At 44.1% G+C, this 23,275-nt stretch overlaps 1 protein-coding gene across 1 annotated transcript; it reads left to right on the forward strand.

Moving 5' to 3' along the window:
- Positions 1-13,389: 13,389 nt before the first annotated feature.
- Positions 13,390-21,539, forward strand: hspb9 (heat shock protein, alpha-crystallin-related, 9). The gene is made up of 2 exons (XM_034198596.1): positions 13,390-13,718; positions 20,930-21,539. The coding sequence occupies exons 1-2, from the start codon at positions 13,492-13,494 to the stop codon at positions 21,372-21,374; spliced, it is 672 nt and encodes a 223-aa protein (XP_034054487.1). The 5' UTR covers positions 13,390-13,491; the 3' UTR covers positions 21,375-21,539.
- The last annotated feature ends 1,736 nt before the right edge of the window (positions 21,540-23,275 follow it).

The raw sequence follows: 23,275 nt of genomic DNA on the forward strand, positions 1-23,275 counted from the left end.
TCTGCTTCACCTTGTTGTTGAAAAAGCTCCTTATATACTTTAGCGCAGCTAGCACCAGATGCTAACAACAACAATACACGTAACCAGTGCGCGCGCTTTATCTCACTCGCTCGCGCCACACATACACTAACACAGTGGTTCCCAAAACTGTTTGTGCCCAAGGCACACCAAAGGACAAGTAAAAATCTCAAGGCACACCTATTGTGCCAAATAGCCCTTATAACACGTGTTATCACTCATATCATGTAAAATATCTGTAAATGTGCATAATTATTTACTAATGCCAAATAAAATGTGACAAAGACAACTATATTACTCATGAAATATTTTTTAACGAAATATTTCAGAAATGAATTTGAAACTGTATCAAATTAGGCTTCATCGAAGCAGCAACACACTCATTTAAACCAGACAGGTCACAACATTACAAATGAGGCAAAGGAAACTCAGCAGAAATTCAGCACAGAGAACTGTCAATGCAAGGAAGCTGCATTATCCATGGTCCTGAACTACAAATTATAAATGTAACATTTCAGCAATCAGCATTGAAACATGTGCTATTGGAAATATTTTTGCCGACTTACAAATGAGTGAGATACATGTGCCTGTCGGGGCGCTGAGGAGAGGGCCACTCGCAAGTCCTGTTCAACAGAGCCGTGACCTCCTGTTGTTCTTCATGTAAACCAGAGTAGAGAACGCCAACTCCAGAGATGGGGTCGTTACTAAAAAAAAGTAATATATTACATATTATTATTATTTTTTTAAATAATATATTACACTACTTCGTTACTATCTACATAAAGTAACTCGTTACTTTACTCGCCGAGCACGTACGAACTGCGCATGCGTGAGTGGTAATAACTCTCCTTACCAGCAGGCGGCGGTAGTGTGTATTTGTCATTCAAAACAGGCAACAACCGGAAGACAGAGAAGAAGAACAGACTGCGTGATATAAACAAACAACAAATAGCTGTGCGGTAGCTTCACCTTAGCATGTGTTCGTTGCAGGTGCTTGTTGAGGTTTGACCACGTGGTGTTTCCAGCAGTGGATAACAGCTGCTGGCCTGGACACAGTTTGCACCTCACCGTCACATTCCTGTCTATTCTTCGGACGAACTCAAAGTAATGGGCATACCTCCACCCCTCGAGAGTTATCGCTGACTCAGCCATGTTTATGCAGCACTGCACGTGGAGATGTGGACGCACAAGTCGCGCAGATTACGTACATATAAACCTACAAAGTACTGATATAGTAAATTAAAAATTAAATAATTATTTTTGTGTAGTTGTATATTGCAATAATAACGTATGGTTGTCACACAATCCCACGGCACACCCGGACCTGCCTCACGGCACACCGTTTGGCAACCACTGCACTAACACACACCCTCCCGAGCTTGAATGACACACAGACCAATCGAGGGCATTAGTATGATCTGTATGAAAGTGGCTATGTCGGCAGGCCACATCATGTAGACAGCCAGTCACCCTCTGTGAGGCAGAGTCAGATTGTGAGTTCACAATACATACATAAAAAATATCCTCAGGCCAGCAGGCCACTTAACAGCCTGGCCATCGGGAAACCTCTAGGTCCTCCCGATGGCCAGTCCGGGCCTGCATATAGCAATACTTAGAATATCATAAAATCGCAATACTATTGTATCGTGGCTTAAGTATCGTGATAGTATTGTATCGTGGGGAGTATTAGAGTATTCGTTGTTCTCTCGTCCGGGAGAGAAGCTTACAAAGTAAAGAGACCAATGGAGTCTCTGGCATCAAATGGGTACTTTAATTAAATGGCGCGTAATGTAACAAGCAGAAGATGGTTCTGAGAAAGCAGCTGTGTTCTCGGGTCTGCAGCGGAGGAGAGAGACCCAAACACGCACATCGGCTCGTTATGTATCCTCCGTTGGCTCCTCCTCATGTGCCGGTTGGCGTAACAGGGGGTCCGCCCACCTCGGTCTTCAATGTCCGTTGTTGCGAATAACAGAGGACTCAGACGTTGTTCATTCAACACGCCTTTTCTCCTCATACTCTCTTTCATGACTTTTTATTTAATGCATATTAACGGCCGCAATCGTTGTTTAGTCAAAAACGGAAGTCAAGCTTACTCGTGATATTTCGGAGATCCCTTCCAGAATAGATTTTCTAAATAAACTTTAGCCTCAGTCGAATGCTAACCGTAAATGTTTTCACAATAAAACAGTTTTAATTTGACTGTATATTTAAACCAAAATACATCATTAAACATTGATTTTAATTTCTTACAGGAGCCTGGTGATTCCCCTACTAGGCAGGAACCTCTTGTAAAAGAGATGTTTAATCTCAATGAGACACTCATTGTTAAATAAATCTTAAAGAAATAAATACAAATACATTTGCTAAGGAATCAGAATTCCTTGATTCGTCCCGCAAAGGGGAAATCTACGCTGGTACAAACTAGCTTAATAACTTTTAGCTAGGTGTGTCTGTCTTCCTATCTAATAAGCTAATTAGGTATCTCTCTATCCGGCTAACTTTACCAACGTGGTGGCTCTCATTATCCACATTATTATACTGCTGTGCAGTGATGAACACGCTACAATATTATTAACCAGTGTCCTCCCTTATTAAAGTCATGAGCAAAGTGCAAAAATGGGATGTTTCCATTGGCTTTTGGATTATTGCACGTTTATCAAATCCAAACGTTTAAAATAGATGGCAAAATAGTTTGCAGTGAATGAAGTTACGAGACTCTGTGGAGGGAACCAGGCGGGTTGTTGACCCTCACTCAGATTCCAACCAACACCATTTTCCATACGCTTACTGGGCCAAGTGACAATTTGTGAATTCACCTTTAATGCCTAAAGAACAAGCAAATCATTACAACTATCCCCCCCCCCCCCCCCTACCCCACCCAAATACCCCAAAACCCATCAGCAGTCAGTGTGTAGGTGGGTCAGTTTCATAATTGAGAATGCAGAGTCTGAAAATGCATCTGTTTTGTACCTTGGCAACTAAGTTATTGCAAAAAAATATATAATACAGAATTTAAATAAAAAGAGCACTTGTTGATTTAATTGAGGCCTTGTGATCCAGCAGCGCTTCATGTGGTACAGTATGATCCTGTTTGAAATAAATATATCTGCTCTTTCCTTGTTGATCTGAGATTGATTCTTTATGGTGTTTGCATTTATCGTAAGTAGCTTTGGATAGACGCGGCAGATAGATGATATGTAATGAAATGACTGACTGTGTGTTTCTCTGGTAGTTCCTGTGATGGTGCTGGTCTCCTCAGTGTGTGGGGGGGGGTCTCCTGCTGGTCCTGCTGGTGCTGGGGGGGGTCTTCTTCTTCTTCCTGATCCGCAGGAGGAGACCCGTAGACCTCAACCAAACTCCAAGTATGTCTGTTTGATTTAACGGACTGTTTGTGTTTTTAATATGCTTTATCTTTCATTTCATTCAGGTACAAACTGCTTTCAGATTCGAGTCAAACAATAAGCCACGTTCCTTTGTTCGGTTTGATTTCACTTATTCACTTTGAGTTTGCATTTTGAATAAAGTACATGCATGGAGTCACAAAACAGTTTCATCCAATGCTAGTGTATTAACGCTGTGCATCAAATACATAATGAATCCTGTAAATCACAGTATCTACTTGTATTCAAACAAATACACGCGTGGTGAACTGGAGAGAGGAACCAGAGGGTAACTTTATTGTAACATGATTTCTGAAGTCTGATAATATACGGACCCTGAGCAACCTGGAGAACATTAACTTAGTTTGAAGGCGTGAAGAATTAAATCTGATCTTCAGGAAACACCTCCTGCCTGTGTTTCAGTGTTTCTCGCGGCCATGAAGTTCAACAAGGAGGAGGACAAGCAGAACATCTGTGTTACCTTTGATGGTGAAAAGGAATCTAACTTCGATACAACCAACGTTAATACCCAGGCCGTCTCCGATGCCGAGATCCGGTGCTGAAAAGGCTCCAGAAAACGGCCGTCCAATCTTTTTAGGACTAGACCCCCAGAATCTACACGCAAGATCAACGTAATCTGCTTAGGGGGCGTTTACAGCGTGCCTCTAACACCAGCTGCCCGTCGTGTCACTTATTTCAGGCACTAAAGCGTCGGTGCCCGACCGCCAGGATAGCAAAGCGGAGTGTGTGGTGTAGCAGGTGTTGGTGGGCTGGTAGAACCCCAGAGCAGTATCTAAACTGCCCCTGGAGGAGAACCCTCTGTTGTTGGGTGACTCCCTGGTAATCAGGGCAGCTTCAGGACCCACAATCCCTCACCCCCAATTTTGATCCCCTTATACCAATTAAAACAATGCAAATATAATATCAAACACAGCCAGAGTCAAACATTAATCACCACACCAGCAGAGCTTATATCATATTTCAACATCAATCAAAACCACCTCAACCACAGTAATAATATGCAATGTTAACGAGAGGGAATATGAACATTTTTCATGAAAGCAGAACGCATTGTCAATGTCATGTTTAGAATCAAGTTTTTTTCTTTAAACATTTAATTTCAGATATGCAAACTTTATACTTAAATGTATTAACAGAGAGAAATAAGGGCAGCTTGTCTCTACTGTTCGCTGGCCCAGGTTCAAATCTTTACGTATCTGCATCCTGTGCTCACTGTTGTCCTCAACCGGTGTAACCGGTGTCAAAAACCACAAACGCCTTCTTAGAATTGTGGTTGGAACTTTTATGCTTTTATTGCACCTTCTAGAATGCATAGTGTGCATAGTTCAAGAGTTCAGAAGGTTCTGTCTGGTTTCACACGTCTGAAAAGACATGATGGAAACATACATCCTTTCCATTCACAGCCAATTTAGCATCGTTTTATCGATGGTAAGCTTGATAGAGGTAGGTGAGGCAAAGGTCCGGTCTGACACGGCCACTTACACAGCAGAACAACAACAAGGTGACGAAACAAAAACAGGATAAGAAATCAGGACGAGGAGAGGAAGAGGACATCAATATCTGCGAGCAGAAAGAGAGCTCACTTCAGGAAGGGCAAAGAGGACGGAGAGGAAAGCTGATTGTTCAACAGATTTAGATTTCTTCTTCAGTGTTCTTGAGCTGGTTAAATAAAGTAAAAATACATTCCAAAATGTCATGAACTAAAACCTCATGAAATCTCTTGAAATCCAGTATTTGCTTTTAGCATTAGTTTATTTGGTGCTCATTTATCCGCCATTATGTTCCAAATCTGAACTTTCTGCATTTCTACTCAGATTTCTAAAGGCGTACAGATCGGTTGGAGAGAAACGTCCCGATAGAAAGTGGAATCAGAGATGCTAATAACCGCTACGCTGCTAAGCTAAGCCAATGAGCTTTTAGCAAAACTATTGAATGCATGTTTCTTTAGTCTTCAGATGTAGGTGTCGTCTTATTCATGTGATATTACAAGCTCAGTTACTAAGGTCATGGAGCATCAAGAGCTCGATAGTTAACAAACTTCAGCTTAATGTCTCCTTTTTTTCCTCTTTATGAGAAGTTGTAATGCCTAAATTACACATTTTAATGAAACTATAATTGATGGTAAAGTACAACGTCATGTCGGTTCGAACTCATTCCTAAAATAATGTGACCTTTAAAACTTTTAAAACCTTTAAATTGCAAAATGTTCAATTGAAGTGTTTTCTGTTGAATATACCTGTCTTTAATTATTTCATTAAAAAAGACGTCTAACTTTAGTGTCCTTGCCTTTCTTCTCTCATGCTCACATTTACAGATAAGACCTACGGAGATCTCAGACACCATAAATAAAGTGCTGGATAATGTAAAATAACCCGGCCGCCATGTTGAATCCCCGTTTCTATTTCTGTCTCCTGCATCCCCCTCTTCACTGACACACTTCTGTCTTTTTGCAGCAGTCCTCCAGATCACTTGAAGGGACCCTCTAGCCTTGATCTTACGTCAGTCGCTCTTAAAGCCAATATAAGGGCAGAAGTAGTGGGATTGTGACCGAACACCTGTCATTGGTTCACCTGCCATACAAGGTAGAGGGATTTCCACCATTATTTGTTTTGAACTGAGACACAGGACACAGGACACAGGACACAGGACTCAAAAGCAGGACTCGGAGACAGTTGTCCAAAAATAGAATATTGTTTAATAACAAAAACTAAGTCGTACTTCAAAACAAAACTCACTTGGCAAAAGGTCTAAATCTCAAAGTAAAGTGTCAGGAGTCAAAAGGCCCCGGTTCTCACGACATGAAACATAACGAACTGACAAGGGACAAAGAAACACAAGGGCTATTTATAGGTGAGGAGGAAACACAGGTGAAAACTATCAGGGCAGGGCCGAGCAACCCCACGGGCGGGAAACACACAAAGGCAGGACATCTGGAATGAGAGGGAAGGATTACTTTCAAAATGAAAACAGGAAGTGACAAGATCAAAACACAAGAGTAAAAAACATAACTTGACCTATCTGTCGAGTCACAACAGTATTTTACCCACACCTACCTATTTTATTGATTTTTGAAATGTTTTATTTTTGTTTTTTTAATATAGTATTATTATTATTATTTGTGTATTTGTCATTATTATGTTACTTTTTATGTATTTATCTCAATTATTATTCCTTTTTATTTATTTACTGTATTAAAATAGAAATAAATACTTGTTTTTACATTACATTGCATTTAGCTGACGGTTTTATCCAAAGCGACTTACAATAAGTACATTCGACCAGGAAGACACAACCTTGAAGAAAACAGAATCATAAAGTACATCAGGTTTCATAGAGCCAAACATTTTAAGTGCTACTCAACTGGCTTTAGGTAAGCCAGTCCTTTATTAGTATAAAAGTGCTTTGTTAATAGTTCTATCGCTCGAAGTGGAGTCGAAAGAGATGAGTTTTCAGTCTGGAAGATGTGTAAGCTATCAGCTGTCCTGATGTCAATGGGGAGCTCATTCCACCATCTTGGAGCCAGGATAGCAAACCCACGTGTTTTCGCCGATGGGAACTTGGGTCCCCCTCACAGCGAGGGTGCAGCGAGTCGTTTGGTTGATGCAGAGCGTAGTGCACGCGCTGGGGTGCACGGTTTAACCATGTCCTGGATGTAGGAAGGGCCAGATCCATTCGCAGCATGGTAAGCAAGTACCAGTGTCTTGAAGTGGATTCTAGCAGTTACTGGAAGCCAGTGAAGGGAGCGGAGGAGCGGAGTGGTGTGGGGACATTTAGGAAGGTTGAAGACCAGACGAGCCGCTGCATTCTGGATGAGCTGCAGAGGTCGGATGGCACATGCAGGTAGACCAGCCAGGAGGGAGTTGCAGTAGTCTAGGCGTGAGATGACGAGAGCCTGGACCAGAACCTGAGTCGCTTTCTGAGTCAGCTGGGAACGTATCCTCCTGATGTTGTAAAGCGTGTATCTGCAGCAGCGGGTTGTAGCAGCGATGTTTGCAGTGAAGGACAGGTTGTTATCTAGGGTCACACCCAGATTCCTTGCAGTCTGAGTCGGGGAAACAACTGAGGTGCCGATGTTGATTGTTAGGTCAAGAGTAGGACAATCTTTTCCCGGGAGGAAGAGCAGCTCAGTCTTGTCAAGGTTGAGCTTGAGGTGGTGAGCAGACATCCACTGAGAGATGTCAGCTAGACAAGCAGAGATGCGTGCAACGACCTGGGTCTCTGAGCGGGGAAAGGACAGAATTAATTGGGTGTCGTCAGCGTAGCAGTGGTAAGAAAAACCATGCGGGCTAATGACTGATCCGAGCGAGTTTGTGTATAGGGAGAAGAGGAGGGGACCAAGAACAGAGCCCTGAGGGACCCCCGTAGTTAATTGACAAGGGTCGGACTCACACCCTCTCCAAGTGACCCTGTAGGTGCGGTCTTTGAGGTATGAGGTGAGGAGGGAAAGTGCAGAGCCTGAAACTCCAAGTTCTTGGGGAGTGCGAAGGAGGATCTGATGATTCACCGTGTCGAATGCAGCAGACAGGTCCAACAGGATGATGACAGAGGAGAGGGAGGCTGATTTAGCAGTGTGCAGTTCCTCAGTGACAGCAATGAGAGCAGTTTCTGTGGAGTGACCTGCCTTGAAACCAGACTGGTGCGGATCCAGAAGGTTGTTCTGATTGAGATAACAGGAGAGTTGTTTAAAGACAGCGCGTTCAAGTGATTTAGACAGGAACGGGAGGAGAGAGACAGGCCTGTAGTTTATAACATCAGACGGGTTGAGAGTGGGTTTCTTTAGGAGAGGGTTTACTCTTGCCTCCTTGAGACTGTTTGGAAAGTGACCAGAAGTTAGAGAAGTGTTGATGAAATGGGTGAGAAACGGTAGAATATCAGGAGCGATAGTCTGAAGGAGGTTTGAAGGGATGGGGTCCAGAGGACAGGTGGTAGGGCGGGCAGAGGTAATGAGGGTAAGAACCTCACTTGGAGAGAGAGGGGAAAAGGAGGTTAGTGTGTTGGTGGAAGGAGGGTCAGGTGACCCAGCGGTGAGTAAAGGTGAGTCAGAAAAAGAAGAGCGAATATCATCAACCTTTTTTTTAAAGTGGGTAACAAAGTCGCTTGACAGAAGTGAGGAGGGGGGAGGAGCTTTGGGAGGGTCCAAGAGGGTGGAGAAGATGGAAAATAGTTTTTTGGGATTGGAATAGGAAGATTGGATCTTATCTTGAAAGAAAGTGCTTTTTTCCTGAGAGATCGAAGCAGAGAAAGAGGAGAGGAGAGCCTGATAGGTTAGGAGGTCGTCACGGTGTTTGGATTTCCACCATTTCCGCTCTGCTGCCCTAAGGACGGTTCTATTAGCACGCAGTGCATCATTTAGCCAGGGAGCAGGAGGGGACTGACGAGCCTGCCGAGATGTGAGAGGACAGAGAGAGTCCAGAGTGGATGAGAGAGTAGAGAGGAGAGTTTCTGCAGCAGAGTTTGGAGGCAGGAGATGGAACGAGTCAGAGGAAGGGAGGGCTGAGAGCACCGATGAGGCAAAGGTAGAGGGGGAGAGGGAGCGAAGGTTACGGCGGACAGGTGCAGGATGAGAAGAGATTAGTTTGTTATGTTTGGAAAGGGATAGAGAGAATGAAATGAAGAAGTGATCGGATGTGTGGAGCGGGTTTACAGAGAGGTTAGAAGTAGCGCAGTTCCTTGAGAATATGAGATCATGGACATTGCCAGCTTTATGAGTCGGTGGGGACGGAGACAGTGATAAAGCAAAGGCGGTTAACAGAGATGTTAGTTCGTCTATCTTCCCTGTCTGGAGGTTGAAGTCTCCGAGAAGTACAGCGGGAGGGCCGGTTTCAGGGATGAGTGAGAGGAGATGATCTAATTCCTCCAAGAAGTCCCCCAAGGCGCCTGGTGGACGGTAGAGAACAACAATGGTTAACTGTATAGGATGGGTTACTGTGACGGCATGGAACTCAAAGGTGGAAGGAGTGAAGTTAGGTAGCTTGAAGAGGGAAAAGCTCCATTTGGGAGAGAGCAGGAGACCAGTGCCACCTCCTCTGCCAGTGGGTCTGGGTGTATGGGAGAAGGAATATGCAGTGGAGAGAGCTGCTGGGGTGGATGTGTTGGATGGAGTAATCCAGGTCTCAGTGAGAGCAAGGAAATCCAGAGACTGCAGGGAGGCGTAGCCAGAGATGAAGTCAGCCTTAGGAACAGCTGACTGGCAGTTCCACAGGCCACCTGAAACTAGATGTTGGATCTCAGTGGAGCACGTGGGATAGACGAGAGCAGGCCGGTTATATCGATTAGGAGATACACGGCCAGTGATAATTGCGAGAAGACACATGAACAGGAATGGAGAAAATACACATGATTATAGCATGAGGGGCTAAACAACCAAAGAAAAGAGAAATAAGACACCAGCTCAATCAGAGTAGGATGTGCCTCCTCTTTGCCTCCCTCGTGACTCCCGCAGGACTCCAATGTCTTTGTCAGTCTTACTCCCGCATGACTCCAATGTCTTCGGCTGTCTGACGCTGAAGCTGACGCTCCAGGAAAGAGCTACCCAAAATGGACGCCTGATTGCTCAGTTCTCACAGCTGTAGGGCCACGGCCCTCTAATTAGTTAACTATCTACAGCTGATGGGCGACAATAGACTGGCCCTGCCTATATTAATGCAGGCTTGAGTGCTGAGACCTGTAAAGCAGGTTTCGCCTGAGCAGATCTGAGATTTAAAATCTCTCAAACGCGATTTAGCCGTTTTAGCTACAGTAACAATTATACAGAGTCGAATAAATGAAACAGAGAAGTCTAATTAAACAAGAATATAACTTACAGTGGTTGCTGCGTCAATAGGTAATGTCGTCACCGGGTCCAGATGCATATTATATATATTTGTATTACTGTCAGCACATTTGTTTGCACTAATAACTTTAGATTTTGTTTTCAAGTTAGTATTATGATTGTATTATTATATAATTTAATTATTATAATTACAATTGATTATTTAAACAATTTTGGTTCAATTAGTTTTCACGTCACGGGGGTCCCTCGGAGGTGTTGGGGGCGTCTCCCTGAGGCTGGCCAGCCCGGAGGTGCACTCTGTACTTGTCTTGACCACCCTTCCAACTCACACGATGTTCTCCATCTCACCCGCACATGCCATCTTGCCTCCCACCACACTTCACTCTGCCATGCTGGGAGTCGAACTATCAACTCTCTGGTTGTTGGGCATCCATTTACCCCTTCAGCCAAACACACCAGTACATATTCCAGTCACATTTCACTGGCCTCTACGGTTATTAGGGCGACACAAAGTGAGGTATAATAACAAAACAACAGAGCATGCTGGGAGTTGACCCCCTGACCCTCAGGTTGGAAGACCATTCACCCCTTAAGTCACACACACTATTGCATTAACCTCATACTATTACCCGCTTACATTATAACATTATCTTACTTTAAAAGCTTCTACCTTTGAACTTTATAATCTGTCCAATGGTATTTTACCCTTTAAAGGTCCCGTGTCTCACGGCCATTTCTCCTGATCATAGCTCCATCGTTGAGGTCGACTAGAATAGATTCACTTTGTTCAATGTTCCAAACTCACATTGGTTTCTCACAGCATCTCTGTAGAGTCTGTGTATTCACTCTCTGTCCTGCACGCCTTGTTGGAGCTCCTGCCCCCCCCCCTCCCTGTGAGCCCAGTGTGCTCTGATTGGTCGGGACGTTGAGAGGCTCCTTGCTGCGAGGAGCGGACAGGTTTCCGGGTCGGCGATACAGCGAGAACAAGCGAAACTCATCCTGAGCACACACACACTCACAGCCGAAGTGAAAACAAGAAGTGTGGCTTGATATTGAGTAAGAAAAAGGTTTCTAACGCTGTGAGAATCTGTGGAGAGCATTTCTCCACCATCCCAACTCGTCTGTTACCAACCAGGGAGTTCTATGCAACTCAATGGGACTCCCTGTTAGTTGGCCAAGGGGTCCTGGTGAGTGAGATGCTCCACGGATTGGTCCATTTGGGCCAATCCGGTCATTTGTTGTTGATCTGGATGTTCACACGTCACAGAACCCAGGAAGCACACAATGGAAAAGAGAAATGTCCATCGAGGCGTTCTGGGGCAGACAGGTCTTCTCTGTGTCAGAGTGTTACTCCCTACAGGCTGCACTTTGAGGGTTAGAGACTCTGCAGAGCGTTCACATGCAGAAGCTACAGAACACAAGGGGACGGGTCAGAACCAGAGAAGCATGACATGGGACCTTTAATTACATGTCTGTTACAATGAAACATTTATTTCATGAGATTGTAACTATTGTTGACTTTGACACCGGGAGGAGAGGACTTGTCAGAGGAGATATTGTTCAAACATTTGTTGAAACTCATCACAAGAAGCCCAACTGTTCAGAAAACACACGGCTACCATCTGGACTCAGATATCTTTCAAATGTCCTTTAGAAACAATGGAATGAAACCTCGGTACCTTTCCAACTTTACCAAACTTCAGGGTTTTTTCCCATTGAAAAAAACCCTCCATTCTGCGACTCGTGTTCTTTGAAATGAGTCAACGGTAGAAATAACCAAACCATCTTATACCTAATGTGGTCGATCAAAAACATCTTGACATTAAACTGACCCTAGAGATGACATTAGAGGTATCAACACTACCTCTGTTCACATAGCACCAGAACAGGATAGATGTTTCAACGCCAACAGACTGAGTTGGGAAACTTCACGTGAAGCAGCTGTTTTTAGAGCCAATGATGGGACGGCAGTTTGAAAGTAATACACCTAGAGCCACAAATAGATATGACACACACTCCTTGTAATGTAAGAACGCTGGCTTCACACACACACTCACACACACTCACTCTCAGACGGACAGAAATGTCTCTCTGAGCTCATCCCTGTAACTCGAAACAAGACGCACTTTGTTCTGAACAGCTGCTGAGTCTGGGTCCTGGTGGTCAGTTTAGATCTGTTCTGCCCCTAACCCACATTGATGGTAACGCCTTTGAGTTGCTGTATGTCCTCTGAACAGTAGCGTCTTATCAAGGAGAAGTTCATATCAATCAATGTGTTTTCATCCAATCAAATACCAGCTCTCCTGGGACGTGTCTCCATGATCTAATGTTCAAACAGCTCATGCTGCCTGTGCTGCAGCACCTCTTTTCACCCTCTGTCTGAAACCAGAGCCCAGTCCGCTCTGATTGGCTAGCTAGTCGACTCTGTTGTGATTGGTCAACCTGCTTAGAGATCACGTACAGTGTGTTGGAGCGCTAGCCAATAGGAGCGTGAGTGTTCCTTAGTGATGTCACTGGACGTAAACAAAGGAGTCCAATGAAGGCGATTCTGAAATAGTCAGAGTCTAGAAACCAGAAGTCAAAGTGTCCTTTTATTGCCTCAAAACAATAAATAGTTCATATCTGTTAAAATGCAGAGTCTGACGGCACATTTGAACTAAGTGTCGAGAACAGATATTTGTCTTCCTTTTGCTTTCACTATGACCCCAGAAACAGATCACTCGCTCATCTTTATCTTTGGATGTCCCCCCTCTTATCACTTTACATCACATGTCACTTGTTAGACGCTTTTATCCAGAGCGACTCACAGACTCAGCACTGAGGGCAATCCCCTCAGGAGCACTTTGGGGTGAAGAGTGCCAGGGACACAACGACATGCTGACTGCAGTGGGGTTTGAACCTGTGCCCCCTGATCCCAACACCAACGCACTATCCACTGCGCCACACGCCTCTTACACACGGTAACATCTGCATCTGCATCACGTAGAAGGAAATAAACCCCAGTGTGAACGCGGCCATGTGCTCACAAACATAAACAGGATGTGACCATGAGCTGAGTTTAGCACGGGGCATTCCTGACCCACTGCTAACAGCAGCTGTGAGCTAATGGGGCGTAAATAGCCCAGTGTGGGGCGGGGGAGGGGGGGGGCAGGACAGCTGGGGGGTATAAAGAGCAGAGGAGTCCTGTGTGATGTCTCAAACTACCAACAACAAGGAAACCACTTCACTGGAGCCTAAGGAGATCTCAGAGGCACATTTGTAGGTTTTTTAAGTCAGAAACTGCCCTCCGCCGCCGCCGCCATGATGTCCCAGAATGCATCTCTGAACAGCCTTTTTGGCGACGACCCTTTCTTCAGCTCGGACCGGCTGCTGTGGCCCATGCGTCCGGCCCCGCTGTCCTCCTCCCTGCAGCAGGACTTCTTCAACCAGAGGACCAAGATGGCCGACAGCCTCCTGAAGGAGCTGCATGACGGGCCCCACATGCTCAATTTCAACCAGTTCCCCCTCATTTCCTCCACTATGGCCAGGTACGTTCAGCACGTGAGATAAGGGTTTCCTCCACTATGGCCAGGTACGTTCAGCACGTGAGATAAGGGTTTCCTCCACTATGGCCAGGTACGTTCAGCACGTGAGATAAGGGTTTCCTCCACTATGGCCAGGTACGTTCCGCACGTGAGATAAGGGTTTCCTCCACTATGGCCAGGTACGTTCAGCACGTGAGATAAGGGTTTCCTCCACTATGGCCAGGTACGTTCAGCACGTGAGATAAGGGTTTCCTCCACTATGGCCAGCTACGTTCAGCACGTGAGATAAGGGTTTCCTCCACTATGGCCAGGTACGTTCAGCACGTGAGATAAGGGTTTCCTCCACTATGGGCAGGTACGTTACGCACGTGAGATAAGGGTTTCCTCCACTATGGCCAGGTACGTTCAGCACGTGAGATAAGGGTTTCCTCCACTATGGCCAGGTACGTTCAGCACGTGAGATAAGGGTTTCCTCCACTATGGCCAGGTACGTTCAGCACGTGAGATAAGGGTTTCCTCCACTATGGCCAGGTACGTTCAGCACGTGAGATAAGGGTTTCCTCCACTATGGCCAGGTACGTTCAGCACGTGAGATAAGGGTTTCCTCCACTATGGCCAGGTACGTTCAGCACGTGAGATAAGGGTTTCCTCCACTATGGGCAGGTACGTTACGCACGTGAGATAAGGGTTTCCTCCACTATGGCCAGGTACGTTCAGCACGTGAGATAAGGGTTTCCTCCACTATGGGCAGGTACGTTCAGCACGTGAGATAAGGGTTTCCTCCACTATGGCCAGGTACGTTCAGCACGTGAGATAAGGGTTTCCTCCACTATGGCCAGGTACGTTCAGCACGTGAGATAAGGGTTTCCTCCACTATGGCCAGGTACGTTCAGCACGTGAGATAAGGGTTTCCTCCACTATGGCCAGGTACGTTCAGCACGTGAGATAAGGGTTTCCTCCACTATGGCCAGGTACGTTCAGCACGTGAGATAAGGGTTTCCTCCACTATGGGCAGGTACGTTCAGCACGTGAGATAAGGGTTTCCTCCACTATGGCCAGGTACGTTCAGCACGTGAGATAAGGGTTTCCTCCACTATGGCCAGGTACGTTCAGCACGTGAGATAAGGGTTTCCTCCACTATGGGCAGGTACGTTCAGCACGTGAGATAAGGGTTTCCTCCACTATGGCCAGGTACGTTCAGCACGTGAGATAAGGGTTTCCTCCACTATGGCCAGGTACGTTCAGCACGTGAGATAAGGGTTTCCTCCACTATGGCCAGGTACGTTCAGCACGTGAGATAAGGGTTTCCTCCACTATGGCCAGGTACGTTCAGCACGTGAGATAAGGGTTTCCTCCACTATGGCCAGGTACGTTCAGCACGTGAGATAAGGAGACCTTTGAAACCGCCTTTCAGATCAAAGAGAGGGAGGGGAATGGTTTTTACGGGCATGTTAAATATTCTCTAAAACTAACACTGGTAACCAAATATCAGAAAATGAGATCAATAGATGTCTCAACCGACAATAGAAAGTAGAAATTATATATGTTACGTTGAAGCTTCACACTTTGAGCCAATTGTGGAAGGTTTTCCCATGTTTTACATTCATCCAGTTTAATCTCATTTCCCTCACTTTGGTACGAACATGTTAAAGTAGAGACACTACATGCTGATATACACCTGAACATCAGCAGGAGAGGACTCTTTAAAGTAGAGACACTACATACTGATATACACCTGAACATCAGCAGGAGAGGACTCTTTAAAGTAGAGACACTACATACTGATATACACCTGAACATCAGCAGGAGAGCACTCTTTAAAGTAGAGACACTACATACTGATATACACCTGAACATCAGCAGGAGAGGACTCTTTAAAGTAGAGACACTACATGCTGATATACACCTGAACATCAGCAGGAGAGGACTCTTTAAAGTAGAGTCACTACATACTGATATACACCTGAACATCAGCAGGAGAGCACTCTTTAAAGTAGAGACACTACATGCTGATATACACCTGAACATCAGCAGGAGAGGACTCTTTAAAGTAGAGACACTACATGCTGATATACACCTGAACATCAGCAGGAGAGGACTCTTTAAAGTAGAGACACTACATACTGATATACACCTGAACATCAGCAGGAGAGGACTCTTTAAAGTAGATACACTACATGCTGATATACACCTGAACATCAGCAGGAGAGGACTCTTTAAAGTAGAGACACTACATACTGATATACACCTGAACATCAGCAGGAGAGGACTCTTTAAAGTAGAGACACTACATACTGATATACACCTGAACATCAGCAGGAGAGGACTCTTTAAAGTAGAGACACTACATACTGATATACACCTGAACATCAGCAGGAGAGGACTCTTTAAAGTAGAGACACTACATGCTGATATACACCTGAACATCAGCAGGAGAGGACTCTTTAAAGTAGAGACACTACATACTGATATACACCTGAACATCAGCAGGAGAGGACTCTTTAAAGTAGAGACACTACATGCTGATATACACCTGAACATCAGCAGGAGAGGACTCTTTAAAGTAGAGACACTACATAGTGATATACACCTGAACATCAGCAGGAGAGGACTCTTTAAAGTAGAGACACTACATACTGATACACACCTGAACATCAGCAGGAGAGGACTCTTTAAAGTAGAGACACTACATACTGATATAAACCTGAACATCAGCAGGAGAGGACTCTTTAAAGTAGAGACACTACATACTGATACACACCTGAACATCAGCAGGAGAGGACTCTTTAAAGTAGAGACACTACATACTGATATACACCTGAACATCACCAGGAGAGGACTCTTTAAAGTAGAGACACTACATACTGATATACACCTGAACATCAGCAGGAGAGGACTCTTTAAAGTAGAGACACTACATACTGATATACACCTGAACATCAGCAGGAGAGGACTCTTTAAAGTAGAGACACTACATGCTGATATACACCTGAACATCAGCAGGAGAGGACTCTTTAAAGTAGAGACACTACATACTGATATACACCTGAACATCAGCAGGAGAGGACTCTTTAAAGTAGAGACACTACGTACTGATATACACCTGAACATCAGCAGGAGAGGACTCTTTAAAGTAGAGACACTACATACTGATATACACCTGAACATCAGCAGGAGAGGACTCTTTAAAGTAGAGACACTACATGCTGATATACACCTGAACATCAGCAGGAGAGGACTCTTTAAAGTAGAGACACTACATACTGATATACACCTGAACATCAGCAGGAGAGGACTCTTTAAAGTAGAGACACTACATACTGATATACACCTGAACATCAGCAGGAGAGGACTCTTTAAAGTAGAGACACTACATACTGATATACACCTGAACATCAGCAGGAGAGGACTCTTTAAAGTAGAGACACTACATACTGATATACACCTGAACATCAGCAGGAGAGGACTCTTTAAAGTAGAGACACTACATACTGATACACACCTGAACATCAGCAGGAGAGGACTCTTTAAAGTAGAGACACTACATACTGATATACACCTGAACATCAGCAGGAGAGGACTCTTTAAAGTAGAGACACTACATACTGATATACACCTGAACATCAGCAGGAGAGGACTCTTTAAAGTAGAGACACTACATACTGATATACACCTGAACATCAGCAGGAGAGGACTCTTTAAAGTAGAGACACTACATGCTGATATACACCTGAACATCAGCAGGAGAGGACTCTTTAAAGTAGAGACACTACATACTGATATACACCTGAACATCAGCAGGAGAGGACTCTTTAAAGTAGAGACACTACATGCTGATATACACCTGAACATCAGCAGGAGAGGACTCTTTAAAGTAGAGACACTACATACTGATATACACCTGAACATCAACAGGAGAGGACTCTTTAAAGTAGAGACACTACATACTGATATACACCTGAACATCAGCAGGAGAGGACTCTTTAAAGTAGAGACACTACATACTGATATACACCTGAACATCAGCAGGAGAGGACTCTTTAAAGTAGAGACACTACATACTGATATACACCTGAACATCAGCAGGAGAGGACTCTTTAAAGTAGAGACACTACATACTGATATACACCTGAACATCAGCAGGAGAGGACTCTTTAAAGTAGAGACACTACATACTGATATACACCTGAACATCAGCAGGAGAGGACTCTTTAAAGTAGAGACACTACATACTGATATACACCTGAACATCAGCAGGAGAGGACTCTTTAAAGTAGACACACTACATACTGATATACACCTGAACATCAGCAGGAGAGGACTCTTTAAAGTAGAGACACTACATACTGATATACACCTGAACATCAGCAGGAGAGGACTCTTTAAAGTAGAGACACTACATACTGATATACACCTGAACATCAGCAGGAGAGGACTCTTTAAAGTAGAGACACTACACACTGATACACCTGAACATCAGCAGGAGAGGACTCTTTAAAGTAGAGACACTACATACTGATATAAACCTGAACATCAGCAGGAGAGGACTCTTTAAAGTAGAGACACTACATACTGATATACACCTGAACATCAGCAGGAGAGGACTCTTTAAAGTAGAGACACTACATACTGATATACACCTGAACATCAGCAGGAGAGGACTCTTTAAAGTAGAGACACTACATACTGATATACACCTGAACATCAGCAGGAGAGGACTCTTTAAAGTAGAGACACTACATACTGATATACACCTGAACATCAGCAGGAGAGGACTCTTTAAAGTAGAGACACTACATACTGATATACACCTGAACATCAGCAGGAGAGGACTCTTTAAAGTAGAGACACTACATACTGATATACACCTGAACATCAGCAGGAGAGGACTCTTTAAAGTAGAGACACTACATGCTGATATACACCTGAACATCAGCAGGAGAGGACTCTTTAAAGTAGAGACACTACATACTGATATACACCTGAACATCAGCAGGAGAGGACTCTTTAAAGTAGAGACACTACATACTGATATACACCTGAACATCAGCAGGAGAGGACTCTTTAAAGTAGAGACACTACATACTGATATACACCTGAACATCAGCAGGAGAGGACTCTTTAAAGTAGAGACACTACATACTGATATACACCTGAACATCAGCAGGAGAGGACTCTTTAAAGTAGAGACACTACATACTGATATACACCTGAACATCAGCAGGAGAGGACTCTTTAAAGTAGAGACACTACATACTGATATACACCTGAACATCAGCAGGAGAGGACTCTTTAAAGTAGAGACACTACATACTGATATACACCTGAACATCAGCAGGAGAGGACTCTTTAAAGTAGACACACTACATACTGATATACACCTGAACATCAGCAGGAGAGGACTCTTTAAAGTAGAGACACTACATACTGATATACACCTGAACATCAGCAGGAGAGGACTCTTTAAACTAGAGACACTACATACTGATATACACCTGAACATCAGCAGGAGAGGACTCTTTAAAGTAGAGACACTACATACTGATATACACCTGAACATCAGCAGGAGAGGACTCTTTAAAGTAGAGACACTACATACTGATATACACCTGAACATCAGCAGGAGAGGACTCTTTAAAGTAGAGACACTACATACTGATATACACCTGAACATCAGCAGGAGAGGACTCTTTAAAGTAGAGACACTACATACTGATATACACCTGAACATCAGCAGGAGAGGACTCTTTAAAGTAGAAACACTACATACTGATATACACCTGAACATCAGCAGGAGAGGACTCTTTAAAGTAGAGACACTACATACTGATATACACCTGAACATCAGCAGGAGAGGACTCTTTAAAGTAGAGACACTACATACTGATATACACCTGAACATCAGCAGGAGAGGACTCTTTAAAGTAGAGACACTACATGCTGATATACACCTGAACATCAGCAGGAGAGGACTCTTTAAAGTAGAGACACTACATACTGATATACACCTGAACATCAGCAGGAGAGGACTCTTTAAAGTAGAGACACTACATACTGATATACACCTGAACATCAGCAGGAGAGGACTCTTTAAAGTAGAGACACTACCTACTGATATACACCTGAACATCAGCAGGAGAGAACTCTTTAAAGTAGAGACTCTACATACTGATATACACCTGAACATCAGCAGGAGAGGACTCTTTAAAGTAGAGACACTACATACTGATATACACCTGAACATCAGCAGGAGAGGACTCTTTAAAGTAGAGACACTACATACTGATATACACCTGAACATCAGCAGGAGAGGACTCTTTAAAGTAGAGACACTACCTACTGATATACACCTGAACATCAGCAGGAGAGAACTCTTTAAAGTAGAGACTCTACATACTGATATACACCTGAACATCAGCAGGAGAGGACTCTTTAAAGTAGAGACACTACATACTGATATACACCTGAACATCAGCAGGAGAGGACTCTTTAAAGTAGAGACACTACATACTGATATACACCTGAACATCAGCAGGAGAGGACTCTTTAAAGTAGAGACACTACATGCTGATATACACCTGAACATCAGCAGGAGAGGACTCTTTAAAGTAGAGACACTACATACTGATATACACCTGAACATCAGCAGGAGAGGACTCTTTAAAGTAGAGACACTACATACTGATATACACCTGAACATCAGCAGGAGAGGACTCTTTAAAGTAGAGACACTACATACTGATATACACCTGAACATCAGCAGGAGAGGACTCTTTAAAGTAGACACACTACATGCTGATATACACCTGAACATCAGCAGGAGAGGACTCTTTAAAGTAGAGACACTACATACTGATATACACCTGAACATCAGCAGGAGAGGACTCTTTAAAGTAGAGACACTACATGCTGATATACACCTGAACATCAGCAGGAGAGGACTCTTTAAAGTAGAGACACTACATGCTGATATACACCTGAACATCAGCAGGAGAGGACTCTTTAAAGTAGAGACACTACATGCTGATATACACCTGAACATCAGCAGGAGATAAGGATAAGTAAGACTCTAACTCAAGTAAAATATTAAAGAACTAGTAGAGTAGTTATTCCTCCACGTCCTCAGACAGCAGTAGAGTCTTGAGAAGGTTCTGGTTCTGGTTCTGACCCAGACTCTGATCCAGACTCTAACTCCGGATCTGGTTCTGTTTCAGGCTCGGTGAGGGCTCCTCTCTGCAGGCCGCCGCCTCACAGGAAGTTCAGCCGGCGGCAGGAAGTGACCTCCTGGTGACTCTGGACGCTCGAGGTTACGCCCCTAGTGACATCACTGTGAAACTGGAGGGGCGGAGCTTAGCGGTGGTGGCCATGAAGCAGGGGGGGGCGGAGGACAGCCAGACCGTGAGCTCCGCCTCGTCCCGGGCCTCCTTCAGCTCCTCCGCCTCTGCAAAGTCCGGTTTCGTCCAGAGGATCGACCTGCCGGCTCACCTGGACATCAGCCGCCTCTCCTGTGAGCTGATGGGTGACGGACAGCTGCGGATCCACGCCCCCTCGGCCCAGCAGCCAATCAGCGGTGAAGAGGAACAACAGGAAGTGCCCGGCCGCTTCAGGTCGTCGCTGGAGTTTCCCGTCAGCAAGGAGAAGAGCGAGGAGAAACACTGATGAACACACACACACACACACACACACACACACACACACACTGAGAGACTGTCGTTGAAGATTAACGTTTACCATTACTAAATGAAGATAATATTCATTTTATAATTATTTGCTGTTTGTATGAACTGTTGAAATTGAATAAAGTTTGATTTTCAGAAATATATATTTGTAATAATAGTCCAGGGGTTATTACTGTCAACAGTCTGTAATTCACCTTGGCGACCAGCAGATGGGGCCAGCAGCCAATGAGGAGAGAGGAAGGCTGTGGGCCGATATTCAATAAATCATCTCCTCCTTCCTTTCCTAACCACTTCTCCTTAAACTGAGTGAAAAGGTGATGGGTTAAAAGAGGCCCTGTTCTTCTTCTGTGGTGTTCCCGCTCCTATAGTGCATGTAAATGGTCTGCAGAGGCTAAAATCCCTGTGTTCCTCTGGAGGGGTTATTTAACCTCCTCAGGTCATATCTGTAAAAGTGTGCATGTGCAAAAAGATGAACAAGGACACTAAAGTTAGAAATGTGTTTTAATAAAATGTAATAAAATACATGTATATTCAACAGAAAACACTTCAATCAAACATAGAGGGAAAGATTAACAACACATTAGACGGTAACCAAATGAACAAGTCAGACCGGACATGACGTTGTACTTTACCATCAATTATAGATTCATTAAATTGTGTAATTTAGGCATTCAAACTTCTCATAAAGAGGAAAAAGGGAGACATTAAGCTTAAGTTTGTTAACTATCGATCTCTTGATGCTCCATGACCTTAGAAATTGAGCTTGTAATATCACATGAATAAGACGACACCTAAATCTGAAGACTAAAGAAACATGCGTTCAATAGTTTTGCTAAAAGCTAATTTGCCTAGCTTAGCAGCGTAGCAGTTATTACCAGCGACGTGCAGTCAGGGGAGGACAGCCTCACCTGTCATACTCCTATGTAACTGGAAAAAAACTAAAGAAAAACTAAATAATAATAAAATGTCTCCACTGATCTGTGTTGTAAATGTGATTTCTGTTTGATTCCAATCGCTTTTTATTGTCAAAATCGTTAAATTTGCCGAGCTCTGCTACAACTACATGAGAGCGATGAGCAGTGAGGCAGGGACGAGCTCTGCCTCACGTCACCCCACAGAAACTGGCTGGAAAGCGGGCCCTAAGCGCATGTCTGTTACCATCTCACTGTAGGTCACCAATGTAATGTTTATAGATCCCTTTATTACATTTATCCTCGCCATCCATAGTCTCTAAATAACTTATTTCACGTATATATGATATTTAGGCTCGCTGGTCTCATCGTACATCGGCAATGAAAAAAGCACCAGGGGAGGCAGCCATAACCTCTGCCGCACTGAAGGGGGCGCACGTGAGCCCACAGGTTCTTGCTGCTACTGTTATTCTACGCAGAGACGGTAGACGCAAACAACAAACACAGCCCCACCTAGTGTCAGCAGAAAGTATTACAAATAATGATTACAAAAAAATGCCAAAAAAATATATATATATAAAATATATTTTAAGATCATGTTTAATCATCTGATTCGTCTCATTGCTGTTTTAGTCTGTGTTCTTTAGTGTCTACAGTGTGGGCCTGTTGAGCTGTTTAGAGCCATGTGGGACAAAACCCGATCCTGCCCCTCCCTCTCACTGTCTAAGTGAACGGTGACTGTAAAAACTACACTGCGCATGCTCAGAGTATTGTCCTATTTAATGTGTGTGGTGTAGTGCTGAGAGATAGGGAGTCAGAGGCGGTGCAAGGAAGGTGCAAAAGGGTACTTTATTTAAGAGCAGCTAAGGTCATGTTGACCGGTTGCAGTCCGGGAAGAAGAGAGAGAAGAGAGGAGGGCACACAACATATATAGACAACACATAACAAGTCCGTGTGGGAACAATACCCC

Source organism: Gymnodraco acuticeps, unplaced genomic scaffold (assembly GCF_902827175.1).
Source record: "Gymnodraco acuticeps unplaced genomic scaffold, fGymAcu1.1, whole genome shotgun sequence".
In the NCBI taxonomy this organism is placed as follows: Eukaryota; Metazoa; Chordata; class Actinopteri; order Perciformes; family Bathydraconidae; genus Gymnodraco; species Gymnodraco acuticeps.

Coding starts and splice junctions, on each gene's coding strand:
- hspb9 (XM_034198596.1), top strand. CDS start 13,492: ATGATGTCCCAGAATGCATCTCTGAACAGCCTTTTTGGCGACGACCCT. Junction 13,719..20,929: donor ATTTCCTCCACTATGGCCAG/GTACGTTCAGCA, acceptor GTTCTGTTTCAG/GCTCGGTGAGGGCTCCTCTC.